Genomic DNA, 12505 nt, shown 5'->3' on the forward strand with positions numbered 1-12505 from the left:
CAGAACCCGGTAACAGGGCCCGGTTACAGTGCCCGGTTACAGTGCCCGTTTACAGGGCCTGTTTACATGGCCCGGTTACAGGACCCGTGTACATGGCCCGGTAACACGGCCCGTTTCCCAAGAGTAAATGCAATGTTCGAAAAAATTGTCCCCAAAGTCACGAAAATGTTTCATTTGCTTCCTATTACAAACTTTGAATGAAACTGTGTAGCAGATTTCCGCTTTGCTTTGTTTTATTTTCCAGCAAAGTAACCATCGATAATCAATGTAATCATCGATTACCAAAAACTCGTTCAACGTTCGTCAAGGCGCAAGGAAATTTCCCCTTCCATTCTGCATCCATAGTATCCTTAGCAACAGCATAGTGCATGGGGAAATTTCGGACGCGTCCGAACAGTGTATCTCGCTTTCGCACTCGCTTCGCTCGCTTACTTGCATATTGCTATCTAATGCCAACGTTACGTCTAAGCGCAATTTTAGAAGCGACTAGGTAAAACGGCCCGGTTACACGGCCCAGTTACAGGACCCAGTAACAGGACCCAGTTACAGGACCCGGTTACAGTGCCCGGTAACAGGGCCCGTTTACAGGGCCCGGTTACATTGCTCATTCATAGGACCCGTTTACAGGACCCGTTTACATGACCCGTTTACATGGAACGGTAACACGGTCCGTTTCCAAGACACGGTTGCAGGACCCTACATGGCCCGGTGACACGGCCCGGTTACACGGCCCAGTTACAGGACCCGTTTACAGAGAGCCCGGTAACAGGGTCCGGCAACACGATTAATTTACTGTACCCGTTTACATTGCCCGTTGACAGGTCCCGGCTACAGGACCCAATTACAGGATTTGATTACAGGGCCCGTTTACAGGACCCATTTACAGGGCCCGTTTACATGGACCCGGTAACACGGCTCGTTTACATGGCCCGGTTACAGGGCCCGGTAAAACGGCCCGGTTACAGGGTCGGTAGCACGGCCAATTTACAGGGCCCGGTTACAGAGCCCGGTTACAGTGCCCGTTTACACGGCCCGTTTACAGAGCCCGTTTACATGGCCCGCTGACACGGCCCGTTAACAGGACCCGCTTACGTGGCCCGGTAACACGGCCAATTTACTGGACCCGGTTACACGGCCCGGTAACATGGCCCGTTTACTGGGCCAAACCTTATGGTAGTTTTATTGTTGATTTTATTCTGCGTTGGTTATTTTCATCACGTGAAGCACAACCTATCCGAAGAGTAAACGCAATGTTCGATTCGAAATTGTCACCAAAATCACGAAAACGTTTCATTTCCTTTTGTATGCCCAGAGAAAACGGAAGCTATTTTACTACGATGGTGCAAACATTATTTCGCATACGGTATATGGTATTGGTGGTGCAAACATTTTTACGCATACGGTATTTGGTTTCCCTTAGCAACCGCCTAGCGGTTAAGGGGAAATTTCTACGCTGTAAAGGGGAACCTAACGCGTCAGCACAGTGCATCTCATTTTCGCCCTCCCATCGCTCGCTCACTTCTCGCTATTGCTATCTAATGCCATCGTTACGGCTAACTGTAATTTTAGAGTGGACTAGGTAAAACGGCCCGGTTACACGATCCAGTGTAAGGACCCGGTAACACGGCCCGTTTACATGGCCCGTTTACAGGTCCCAGTTACAGGGCCCGTTGACAGTTCCCGGTGACAGGGCCCGTTTACAGGGCCCGTTGACTGGACCCGGTTACAGGGCCCGGTAACACGGCCCGTTTACAGGGCCCGGTAAAACGGCCCGTTGACTGGTCCCGGTTACAGGGCCCGGTAACACGACCAATTTACAGGTCCCGGTTATAGAGCCCGTTTACAGGACCCGTTTACCACGGCCTGGTAACACGGCCCGTTGACAGGGCCCGGTAACACGGCCCGTTTACATGGCCCGGTTACAGGGCCCGGTAACACGGCCCGTTTACAGGGCCCGGTAACACGGCCCGTTGACTGGTCCCGGTTACAGGGCCCGGTAACACGACCAATTTACAGGTCCCGGTTATAGAGCCCGTTTACAGGGCCCGGTAACACGGCCCGTTTACATGGCCCGGTTACAGGACCCGGTTACAGGGCCCGTTGACTGATCCCGGTTACAGGGCCCGGTAACACGACCAATTTGCAGGTCCCGGTTACAGAGCCCGTTTACAGGACCCAATTACCACGGCCTGGTAACACGGCCCGTTTATAGGGCACGGTAACACGGCCCGTTTACAGGGACCGTTTAGAGGGCCCGGCAAACGGCGGTAACACGGCCCGTTTACATGGCCCGGTAATACGGCCAATTTACAGATCCCGGCTTCGAGGCCAAACCTTATGGATGTAGTATTATTGTTTATTCTACGTTGGTCATTTTCATCACGTGAAGCACAACCTTTCGGAAGAGTAAATGCAATGTTCGATTCGAAATTGTCCCCAAAATCATGAAAACGTGTCATTTCCTATTACAAACTTTGAATGAAACTGTGTAGATTTCCGCTTTGCTTTGTTTTATTTTCCAGCCAAGTAACCATCGATAATCAATGTAACCATCGATTACCAAAAAAAAATGTTTCCCCTCCATCCTGCATCCATAGTATCCTTAGCGACAGCACAGCGTTAAGGGGAAATTCCGACGCTTAGGGGAAATTCCTACGCTTAGGGGAAATTCCTACGCGGTAGGGGAAATTTCTACGCGTAGAAATTGTTTGCATCTCACTTTCACCCTCCCTTCGCTCGCTTTCCACGGTATTGCTATCTAATGCCAACGTCACGTCTAACTGTAATTTAAGAGGGCGATGCGCAGCATGTTGTGTCGGTAAACAATTAAGTGCACTCTTTCGGTTCGTGTGGATTGGTTGTTGGCAAAAGAAAGCTGCATATTAATCGAGTACCGTACCCTGCCAAATGGCAGCAACTCCACTTTCCAGTGTTGCACATCCAATGCTGACGGAATATGTTATTAAAAAACTTCATAAAAATCGCGTGTCTACAGTGTATAGTTTCGTCAAGATACAATCGGATCAACTTGTTAAAATTTCCAACCTCCCCACCGAAAGCATCCAGGACTTAAAAAACTTTTTAGTCCATCGTTTTGCCGGTTGCTTCATTGATGCAGCAGAAATCGTAGAGAATGCGGAAGGTCTCGTGAGTACAGGAATTCCGTCGCTGGACACATTGCTCCAAGGCGGCTTGATGCCAGGGCAGATATACGAGCTGTGCGGTACGTCGGGCAGTGGAAAAACGCATCTCTGCATGACACTGGCTGCTAATGTAGCATTTCGAGATGCATCCTCGGTGTACTTCATCGATACGAAATGCGATTTTTCCGCAACCAAGCTGCAGCACATTTTGGAAAGACGACACAGTGAACTTTCTGAGCGGGGTTTGGGTCACACCATGGCCCGGATAAAAGTGGAACGGATACTGTCCCCCCAGTTATTGGTGCAAACTATCGACGAGCTTGCGGCAGGGAAGCATTTAAAGAGCGAATCGAGGGTAAAACTACTCATTATCGATTCCCTACCCTCGCTGTGGTACCTGTTCCAAGATTCTAAAAGCTCCTGCCAACCGCTGGGACTGTTAACCAAACTCGTCTGCTCCTTGCGCAAGTTGGCCAACGAACACTCAATCGCGATAGTTGTTGTCAACCTGGCCGTACGAATGATTGACACAATGGATGTACCAAACGCCGGCAAACGTAGATCAAATGGTGGAGGTGGTTATCCAGCTTTGGGTCGCTACTGGGAAAGTGTTCCCGGAACGAGACTGCAACTGTCCACGACGGACGAGTCGGATACACGGATGATAAAAGTGTGGAAAAGTAACTACCTTCGATCAGGCGACAGAATCGAAGTTCGGATAAATGATGCCGGCGTTGGGTGAACAAACAGGTTGACTTTGGGGTTCAAAATGAAAGGTGTATATTTCTAATGAGCTTAAGAAAGTGAGTTTTGCACTGTAAATAAAAAGAAAACAAGGCTCTAACACATATCTTACAACAGGCAAACAATAAAATACAGCTGTTCCGCTTTTGTTACTATTTTCGGTGCCATGTTACCCGCGCCTACTACTTAAGCATCCCGTATTTTTCCTTATGGTACATCTTCAGAACCTTTTTCGGTGGTACCAGCTCCCGACTCAATCCCGGTCGCTTTTTCTTGTTCGGTGGTACCGTTTTTGGTACGGTAATTGGAACGTCTTCTAAACACGGTAGGTCCTGCTCGTTTTCACTAGTACCGGTGGCAAGTTCTTTGCGAAGAATTAAATCCGAGTCATGCGCAAAGTTGCATTTACTACCGAACCGACATCGACCCTTCTTGTAGCTCCAGCACACCTTCCGCTTTTGTTCGGCCGCATTTGCCTCCGGATCGACCATCTTCACATGCTTCTCCAAGCTGGCAAGTTTGGCTTCTTCGGCTTCACGAAACGGATTGCTAAAAACGCTTCCTGGCAAGACACGACTCGGACCGGACTGGAGCATAGCGCTGGCACTCGGTAGGGGCATGGATTGATTAACTTTTCTAAAAGCAAATTAAATTTCCTCGTTATTATGTTTCGCTCCAGTACGATTTGATCGCTTACGTATCATGGGGAGAAGTTGATGGACTGTCGGGTTTTGTTTCTAGTTTTTCGCTGGAATCGTCCGATGTGTCGGAAGAGGAAGATTCCTCACTGTCACCGTAGTCTGCTACCAACGAAAACATTGTGCTGCCGGTATCATCTATACTTCCTTTAACATTCGCGTTAATTGGACGCTATGATTTTAATGGTTTATGGATGGTATGCTACGCATTAAACGTAGCGTGAAGACGTAATTGTTCCGCTTTCTTTATAAACAAATTGAGACGCACAAGAATGTTTTGTTTTTGTGGAGACTAGACTGACGTATTGACGTTACTAGCGTTATGGAGTAGATTATAATCTTATCGTTTTCGCATTATATTTTAATTTTGCATATGAAAATGAAGCTAAATTGAAAATCGTAGTTAAATTTCATCATTAAATTATTCATCTACCATACTCTAACTTTTATAAAAACTCATCTATAACTTTTAACAACTGTACCGAATTCCCAATTTCATTCCGGTTTGACATTTGCCATAAAACATAAACATCGTTCATGCGAAGATTAATAACAACTCGCGCGATTAAGATGATGAAAATAATTGGTAAGGAAGTTTAATTTTTGAGAAGAACATTTACCACAAAACAGCGAATTCCTCCTTCTAGATATTGGTGCAAACTTAACTGATCCTATGTACCAAGGCATTTACAATGGTACCGCGAAACATGAGCCCGATCTATCGCATGTGCTGAAACGTGGCTGGGCCGGCGGATTGGACAAAATCATCGTCACGGTTGGCACACTTTCTGATTGTGAACCAACGTTCGAAATCGTTAAGAATGATGGTAAATACGAAAAACTTGATATATTTTTGATCTCGTTCGAAAACATGTAGTAAATTATATATTTTCTCCCAAGACAGGCTATTCGCCACGGTTGGATGCCACCCGACCCGGTGTGGAGAATTCGTCGCGGATCCGGAAGTATATTTTGCTTCACTCTGCCAGCAAATAGAGCAGCATCGTGAAAAAGTAGTGGCAATTGGAGAATGTGGTTTAGATTACGATCGTTTGCACTTCTGTGAAAAGGAGATCCAGCAGAAGTACTTCGAAAAGCAGCTGGAGTTGGCTGAGAAGTTTAATTTGCCTTTGTTCCTACACTGCCGAAATGCTCATGATGATTTTGCAGAGATACTGCTACGTAATCTGGACAAAATTCCCAAACGTGGTGTGGTGCACACGTTCGATGGAACCCTCGAAGCGGCCGAAGCATTGATTTCCGCAGGATTTTACATCGGTATCAATGGCTGTTCACTCAAAACGGAGGAAAATCTGACTGTGGTAGCGAAAATACCTGACCAGTGGATCATGGTTGAAACGGACAGTCCATGGTGTGAAATACGGCCGTCGCATGCAGGGTCGAAACACGTGAAAACTAAATATCCTGCCGTGAAGAAGAAAGAAAAGTGGGAACCAGAATCGCTCATTGCCGGTCGTTGCGAACCGGTCATGATAAGGTAGGGCGATCGAAAAAGTCATAAAAAATTGCTTATTTCATCGAGTATATGATATTTCTCTTTATTTCTAGCCATGTTCTGGAAGTGCTATCGGGCATCAAGGGAAAACCAATTGTAGAGCTTGCTGATCAGTACTATACCAACACTATGAAAATGTTTTTTCCTAAACAAATTGAATAAACTAAATTTGCATTTAGGGGCACATTGAACGAATGCAACGATAGCAACTCAAATCTTATTAAAAAGAATCCATAATTCGTACCACATTCAAAATATGAGGCAGCACATACTCCACGAACTATGGTTTTGCGGTGATCATACGTCGAGATATAGTTACTTCCATTTCTTAAACTCACATCCATCCGGTGGTTTAACCTCGACCTGCTTAGCGCCGACTTCCGCCCAATTGGTGCTAAGTACGGTTCCACCCGACTCGTAATACGATTTCATCATTGCCTTTTTCGTGTCTTCGTTCGCATCGGCGTAGATTTTCTTGAACAAATCATTAACATCGTCCTTCTCCTAAAATTAGAACACGACAAAAACGCGGATGCGGATGTTTTACAGCTCAACAGAAACACCGTCACACAAGTGTACTTACATCGTCGTCCTTTTCAAGTTCCTTGGAGATTTTATCCCAATCATGCTTTTTTCTCGCCGCACTGGACGCGGCGGACTCCTCTTCAGCCGTCGCCTTGCGCTCCAGGGCTTCCCATCGCTGCCCAATGAGTTTGGCCAGCTTAATTTCCACTTTGCTCGGTGTCGCTTTGTGCGTACTCTGCTCGACGCTGATCGGGTTCCATAGATTCAGTTCGATCGGCTCGATGTCGTCTGCCTGTAGCCTGAGGCTATTTTGTTCCAGCTTAACAGAGTAATTTTTATCAGCCGCATTCTTCAACAAAACCGTGACCGTAACGGCGGTCTCTGTTTGGTACCAGTCGTATTTAACTTTTGCCATGCCTCGGTGCAGCCTCCAACGCAGAGGGAATGCTGTTTTACTAAGGGTTTACGATTTTTCACTACCAACGCGTAGTAATGGATAGTGTTTTGAAAACTTTGCACAGTCTAGTTCAAACAGCTGCTACTTCGATGCAGACTGAAAAGGAAATGTTTGTTTTTTCTAGAAACTTTCTACTGCTGCCCTCGATGACAGCTGTTCTTTGTAGCGCAGAAAGACATAAAAACGATAATAGAACTGTCAACAAGAAATGTTGATTCATACCGCCAGAACCTTCGGAAAATCCCAGATGTTTGGATAAATTACAGAAGTTCCGTTTGTATGTTCCAAAACTTTATTACTGTATTAGGATATTAAGTTGCATGACTTAGCTCAAAATCATTGTCGAATCTGTTTTTAGTCCTCATTTTCATCTACGGCCCGTGTTGGCAACGGCTGCGTTGAGTTGTAGTGTTCCCCAAGTCGATACATATGCCTGTGATATGTGAGAATCAGTTTTCGATCCTTGCTTTCTTCCTCTCCGTGCACCGTTGATGGCCCAACTGCTTGTATGATTTCAATGGGACATTTCAAGCTACTGGACAGAGCTTTGATTTCCAGCTCGCCTCCCCACGACTTGGTGGACCGTACTTGATGGCAGTATTTGTCAAACTCCTCGGGGCTAAGCATGTCACCGGTATCGGGGTGGCTCATGTAACAGATCATAGTATCTCTGTTGGCTTCTATGTAATCGGCCGCCATGGTTCGTAGTTCCGGTGTAGCGTACGAGCCGATTCCCTGAAGCGTAAGTTGATGCCCAACGGCGTTGTACAGACAATCGCCATCAGCCGCTACAACATGCGACTTTAGGGCTCGTTTGCTGAGGATTTCATTGATACGATTGTTTTCGATTACTCGAGGAGAACTTTTGGAAAGCACTTCCTCTTCCTGCTTTATCTGTGCTTCACGTTCCCGATCATCTTGCGCCTTCTTTTCTCTCCTGCGCTGAGCCTTCGAGGCACGAGGTTCACCCTTCTCCGACGTATTGCATTCTCCATTCTCCGCAGGGTGGTCTTCTTCGGAGCTCTTAGGTTCTTCTACAGATTCCGAAATATTGAGACGATTCATCTCTTCCGCATGACGCTGTTCAATTTCCGCTTCGAGGCTAGCAATTTCATCTTGAAGTTCCTTCTTTTTCTTTTTATCTACTTTCATTTTCTTCATCGATTGTATTTTGGATTGCAGCTCTTTCTTTTCTTTCCGATGCCGGGCCATCATCTCCTCCCGGTCGGTTTCTGGCAGAGTATCGCTCATTTTCCTGAGAAATAAGGAAGGATTAAGTAGATGCCCTTCGTACGATTGATTCTATTCGCTGTGGTATCCGCAATGCCTAATGCCACAGTTTGGCGGTTTACAAGAACACTTTTAAGGTAAAGGCCTTAAGCTTCATAGAATGCCCGTCCCGCTCACATTTAGATTAGTGAAAAGCACATATTTCACATTAAAATATCAAATAAAAAGATCTCTTGGATGGTGTCAATACAATTCAACACAATTGATAAACCGACATGAAAGTGGCATGACAGTTGTTGCAGCGCTTTTGACATACAAACGATAAAATGCACTGCAATGGAACAGGTGCAAGGCGAGGGGGAAAACAGACGCAAAATAATTGGTGTAGTTGTTATTAAACGAACCTATTTAAGTAAGAATTTAGTTTTGGGAACAAACATCATCTACTTTGTTGCTGGGAATGTATTTTTAAATTTGTTGACTGTAGATTTTATTTTTTAAATAAATATCGTTTTTCTGTCAAGTTCAGCCTCCTTTGTTTACGAATGAAGTGTGAATCGAGTGAAAACGGTTGTCACTAGATTTTCCTCTGCTGCTCAAAAGGAAAGCGAACGTGTCGCGAGACGAAACAAGAAAAGAGTGATTTCAGAGTTGCTTATTGAAGAGGAACACCCATTTAGGACTGCATTGTTTGTAAAATCCACCTGACAACAGTATTGCCAACAGAATTTTTGTTTTTTTAACATGCCAACGTGCGTTAAATGTCCGTGCTACGAAGAGCGCAAAACAATGGTGTAGAATTTTCCATGTAAAAGCTCCGTGCGATATGAGTGAAAGGCACCGTGCATTGGATAGCAAGTCCAACGCCAATAGAAGAAACAATAGCAAGGATTGGAGCAGTTATAACAACAAGCGGAAAAAGATCACGCTTCTCCGAACGGTTCGTGTATTACGTTGGCATGGTATCAAAATTATGTGTCTGCCGTGTTTGTGACTGTGCTTGAATGTAACTAACGGTTCGGCGGATGCTGAAGTACCGAAATAGTGTTCACTTCTGCTTCGTTTGACAAAGCTGGCGAAGAGCGTAGTAGAGAGGTACAGAGGCGGGGACCCCGAAGAAAACGTAACCGAATTAACCGTATAACTGTAACCCCACCAGCACCGAACTACTAGCGAGCACCGGCGGAGAAACTCTCCTCGAAATTAAAGAAACACTGCCCAACAACGTTCGCCAGCATGAAAGCGATCGAAGCGAAAATTGTCGTGCTCGGTTCGCAAGGTGAGCATTTTTTGGAGTGTGGAGTTAGAGTTCCAGTTACCACGGTTTTTCAAGGTCTCCGTCGTACGCTTTGCCACACGCCAGCATAGCTGATGACCTTCACCTTGAGTCCCCCGGATCCGATTGGCAAGCTTTCCACGATCACCAGAAGTTTGGCCATCCGGAATTAGAAGCGACTAGAAGCCACTTACGACATCTTTGCTGAATCAACTTTCTTAGCTGCCGATGGTAGCAACATTAGCAAAAATTCCCCTTACGATAGCAACTGCGCTTTCTTATCGTGTAAGGGAGTTTTGTATTATTTTTTTCTTTTTCCTTTGCTGCTTTCCTTGCCAAGCAACGAGAGCCTTTCTCTCTACCCCTGTTACTCTCCACATTGGATCGTGTGTCCCCCCCGCGCGAATTATTTGTACGCGCATGGATTAGGTTTCGGATACTCTGAGCCAGTGCTCTGCACTGGTTGCTGTGTTTATCAGTGCAGAAAGTATCGACGTACAGGTTTCAGTCTCTGCATGATTGCGATTGCTGAAGCTCATGCTTCGATGGTGTTTTTATCTTGTTTTTTTTTATTTAATTCTACACTCCTAAATCGGAATCCCTCGGATTGCTGCTGTTTCCTAAAGTTCTTTTTTATCGTAGCCAAAGCCAACAGCTTACATATGCAAGCTAAGGAAAAGGCTCGTAACAACTAAATTTTATCAAATCTTACATTACTATAACATCGGAGGTGGCTGTGCAAGCATGTGAATGCACAAGTCGCTGGCCGGCAAAATATGTCATTTTTAAATCAGCAGACCGTAATTTAAACCTTTTGCCCTGCAACCTTATCATTTAAAGGATCTCTCCTTATCTCCTGTGGGTCGGTTTCACGGGACGGTATATTATTGCAATATAACAATAAGGCATGTCTCTAACGATGCATTTGGTTTTATGTTGTTTCTTAAATGTTAATTTATATGCTGTTATCTACATTGTTTCTACCATAATATGGTTTTCTCTTAAAAGGTGTTGGCAAAACGAGCCTTGTCGTGCGGTATGTTTCCAATGTATACACCAAAGAAATATCGCCCACGATTGGGGCCTCCTTCTTCACCTGTAAGGTCAATTTGGAAGACTTTAAAGTGAAAATGCAAGTATGTTGACTTTGAATTTACTTTTGATCTAACAATTCCTGAACTTAACTTATTTACATTTCCATCCTCAGGTCTGGGATACGGCCGGTCAGGAACGGTTCAAGGCAATGGCACCGCTGTACTACCGGAATGCAAACGCTGCCCTGCTCGTTTTCGATCTGACGCAATACAATTCCTTTAACGAAATCAAGGGCTGGGTACAAGAACTGCAGCGCAATGTGCAGGAACCTATGGTACTATCGCTTGTCGGCAACAAGCTTGACCTGGAAGAGAAACGAGCGGTCTCCCGGGAAGAAGCTATGCTGTACGCAAACTCGATCGGGGGCAACTATTTTGAGACATCAGCATTACACGATCAGGTTAGTTGTACCATCGGCAATAAGCGGTTTATTTGTATGATTTGATTTACATTTTCTTTTTATGTTTCTTGCAGGGTATAGAGCAAGTGTTTATATCAATAGCGGTAGGATTAATAAAACTCTCTGGAGAAGACGTATGCTCGTCCCTGAAACGATACGAATCAAATGACTCCCTCGTTCTTTCCGGATATTCGACTCGTAAGTTATGCGTGGCAAAGTGCGTTTATAATTTTTAAATATTCCACCATTCACCCCTCCTATTATACAGGTGTAAACGGGGTCGTGCAGATGGGCATTCCAGTGGAAAATGACAGCATACTAAGTGACGGCATGGGCCGCCTCGAAACGCCTTCATGGAGCAGGGACCACATAGCACACGGGGACGAGCAACGTGTCGGTTGGTGTTGCTACTGAAGGTGTTTCCTACATCCCCGTTTTACCGTTGGGGTTTCGAATGTCGGGGCCACTTCCTGCCCGTGTGTGTGAGGGCTGGCAAACCGACGATATCAACGTGCGACTCGCTCAGATTTACGAAAAGATCGGCTCAAATTGGAGAGATTTGTGATAGCTTTTTATATTTACATATTACACGAGAGGGACGTTAAAGTAGCAGGACGCTTCGAATACAGTTGCTAGAAACCGATAATTTGTTTCATTGGCTTACGTAATAGGAAGGCAGATAGAGGGTGCGAGAGTTCTAGAACGTCGCACAGAATAGGGATTTTTGTACGATATATCTTCATACCAAATTGAACGTTGTTTCGTCAATGAAGTGAATAGTGGCATCCATTTAGACAGTGCGGTTTTTGGATGGTTGATTTCACATTAGGTAAAAATAAAATGGACGCGAAAACAAGTACCGATAACTATACAACTGCTGCTGATAACTCAATTTCTATCAAAAGCAGTATTAAAACGATCTCTTCCAAGAGTTGGCATTTGAACAGCATACGATGGTGATGTCTGTTGTGCTGTTTCCGCAATTTGGCGAATGCGATTTGGATTCGAATTGATGGTGACTCAATAGCCACCACGTTGTCCACCGATAACCGGGTAGGGAATTGCATCCTCATTCTACAAGAAGTCATCCGTCGGTCTTAGAAACGATTGAAGCGACCATGTGAACATAAGCATCTTATGTATTTATTTAGGCAAAAGTCAATTATTTTCGATCAACCTCTCCCATTGTTGACCATGTACTGTTTGCATTTTCACATATATTGTCATTTATTTTTCGCTCGTTGTCACAATCTTTATTTTTTTAAATAAACTATTTACGAAGAGCTTTATTATACCATGATGTGCGGATTATTATGTGCTGTGAAAGAAAAATCACTACGGGCCGATTGTTTAAAATGATTTATCAACTAAAGATTGGCTGTGGGATAAGCTCTAAAATAAGGCGTAATAGAACATTTCCA

The 12505-nt window shown here is 44.9% G+C and overlaps 7 protein-coding genes across 8 annotated transcripts in view; 4 read left to right on the forward strand and 3 right to left on the reverse strand.

Annotated features, from left to right (window-relative positions):
- LOC131265225 (astacin-like) overlaps positions 1-12505 on the forward strand; it is a 197042-nt gene that overhangs the window by 54348 nt on the left and 130189 nt on the right. The window lies entirely within an intron of this gene.
- On the forward strand, positions 2826-3906 carry LOC131263525 (DNA repair protein RAD51 homolog 4). Its single transcript, XM_058265734.1, has one exon. It carries the CDS (start codon positions 2908-2910, stop codon positions 3883-3885), a length of 978 nt encoding a protein of 325 aa, XP_058121717.1. The 5' UTR covers positions 2826-2907; the 3' UTR covers positions 3886-3906.
- LOC131263532 (zinc finger CCCH domain-containing protein 6) lies at positions 3900-4854 on the reverse strand. The gene is made up of 2 exons (XM_058265742.1): positions 4585-4854; positions 3900-4523 (listed from the first exon to the last, which is right to left on the reverse strand). Exons 1-2 carry the CDS (start codon positions 4704-4706, stop codon positions 4070-4072), a joined length of 576 nt encoding a protein of 191 aa, XP_058121725.1. The 5' UTR covers positions 4707-4854; the 3' UTR covers positions 3900-4069.
- Positions 5107-6292, forward strand: LOC131263526 (deoxyribonuclease TATDN1). Of its 2 annotated transcripts, XM_058265735.1 has the most exons (4): positions 5107-5171; positions 5233-5412; positions 5486-6083; positions 6155-6292. In XM_058265735.1, the coding sequence occupies exons 1-4, from the start codon at positions 5123-5125 to the stop codon at positions 6261-6263; spliced, it is 936 nt and encodes a 311-aa protein (XP_058121718.1). In that variant the 5' UTR covers positions 5107-5122; the 3' UTR covers positions 6264-6292. The 2 variants fall into 2 exon arrangements, with proteins under 2 accessions (XP_058121718.1, XP_058121719.1); XM_058265736.1 differs by lacking the exon at positions 5107-5171 and having other exon boundaries at positions 5232-5412.
- On the reverse strand, positions 6125-7184 carry LOC131263533 (protein SGT1 homolog). Its single transcript, XM_058265743.1, has 2 exons — positions 6685-7184; positions 6125-6605 (listed from the first exon to the last, which is right to left on the reverse strand). The coding sequence occupies exons 1-2, from the start codon at positions 7039-7041 to the stop codon at positions 6417-6419; spliced, it is 546 nt and encodes a 181-aa protein (XP_058121726.1). The 5' UTR covers positions 7042-7184; the 3' UTR covers positions 6125-6416.
- On the reverse strand, positions 7309-8585 carry LOC131263527 (deubiquitinase OTUD6B). Its single transcript, XM_058265737.1, has one exon. The coding sequence runs from the start codon at positions 8332-8334 to the stop codon at positions 7438-7440; it is 897 nt and encodes a 298-aa protein (XP_058121720.1). The 5' UTR covers positions 8335-8585; the 3' UTR covers positions 7309-7437.
- Positions 8918-12370, forward strand: LOC131263528 (uncharacterized). Its single transcript, XM_058265738.1, has 6 exons — positions 8918-9408; positions 9473-9592; positions 10598-10725; positions 10797-11084; positions 11159-11282; positions 11353-12370. The coding sequence occupies exons 2-6, from the start codon at positions 9550-9552 to the stop codon at positions 11496-11498; spliced, it is 729 nt and encodes a 242-aa protein (XP_058121721.1). The 5' UTR covers positions 8918-9408; positions 9473-9549; the 3' UTR covers positions 11499-12370.

This window comes from Anopheles coustani, chromosome 2 (assembly GCF_943734705.1).
Source record: "Anopheles coustani chromosome 2, idAnoCousDA_361_x.2, whole genome shotgun sequence".
NCBI classification, from domain to species: Eukaryota; Metazoa; Arthropoda; class Insecta; order Diptera; family Culicidae; genus Anopheles; species Anopheles coustani.

Excerpts from the sequence above, each read along its gene's own strand:
- LOC131263525 (XM_058265734.1), top strand. The coding sequence starts at position 2,908 with ATGGCAGCAACTCCACTTTCCAGTGTTGCACATCCAATGCTGACGGAA.
- LOC131263532 (XM_058265742.1), bottom strand. The coding sequence starts at position 4,706 with ATGTTTTCGTTGGTAGCAGACTACGGTGACAGTGAGGAATCTTCCTCT. Across the intron at positions 4,524-4,584 it reads TCAACTTCTCCCCATGATAC|AAAAGTTAATCAATCCATGC; the intron begins GTAAGCGATCAA and ends ATTTGCTTTTAG.
- LOC131263526 (XM_058265735.1), top strand. The coding sequence starts at position 5,123 with ATGCGAAGATTAATAACAACTCGCGCGATTAAGATGATGAAAATAATT. Across the intron at positions 5,172-5,232 it reads TAAGATGATGAAAATAATTG|ATATTGGTGCAAACTTAACT; the intron begins GTAAGGAAGTTT and ends TCCTCCTTCTAG. Across the intron at positions 6,084-6,154 it reads TGCGAACCGGTCATGATAAG|CCATGTTCTGGAAGTGCTAT; the intron begins GTAGGGCGATCG and ends CTTTATTTCTAG.
- LOC131263533 (XM_058265743.1), bottom strand. The coding sequence starts at position 7,041 with ATGGCAAAAGTTAAATACGACTGGTACCAAACAGAGACCGCCGTTACG. Across the intron at positions 6,606-6,684 it reads AACTTGAAAAGGACGACGAT|GAGAAGGACGATGTTAATGA; the intron begins GTAAGTACACTT and ends TTCTAATTTTAG.
- LOC131263527 (XM_058265737.1), bottom strand. The coding sequence starts at position 8,334 with ATGAGCGATACTCTGCCAGAAACCGACCGGGAGGAGATGATGGCCCGG.
- LOC131263528 (XM_058265738.1), top strand. The coding sequence starts at position 9,550 with ATGAAAGCGATCGAAGCGAAAATTGTCGTGCTCGGTTCGCAAG. Across the intron at positions 11,085-11,158 it reads CATCAGCATTACACGATCAG|GGTATAGAGCAAGTGTTTAT; the intron begins GTTAGTTGTACC and ends TGTTTCTTGCAG. Across the intron at positions 11,283-11,352 it reads TCTTTCCGGATATTCGACTC|GTGTAAACGGGGTCGTGCAG; the intron begins GTAAGTTATGCG and ends CCTATTATACAG.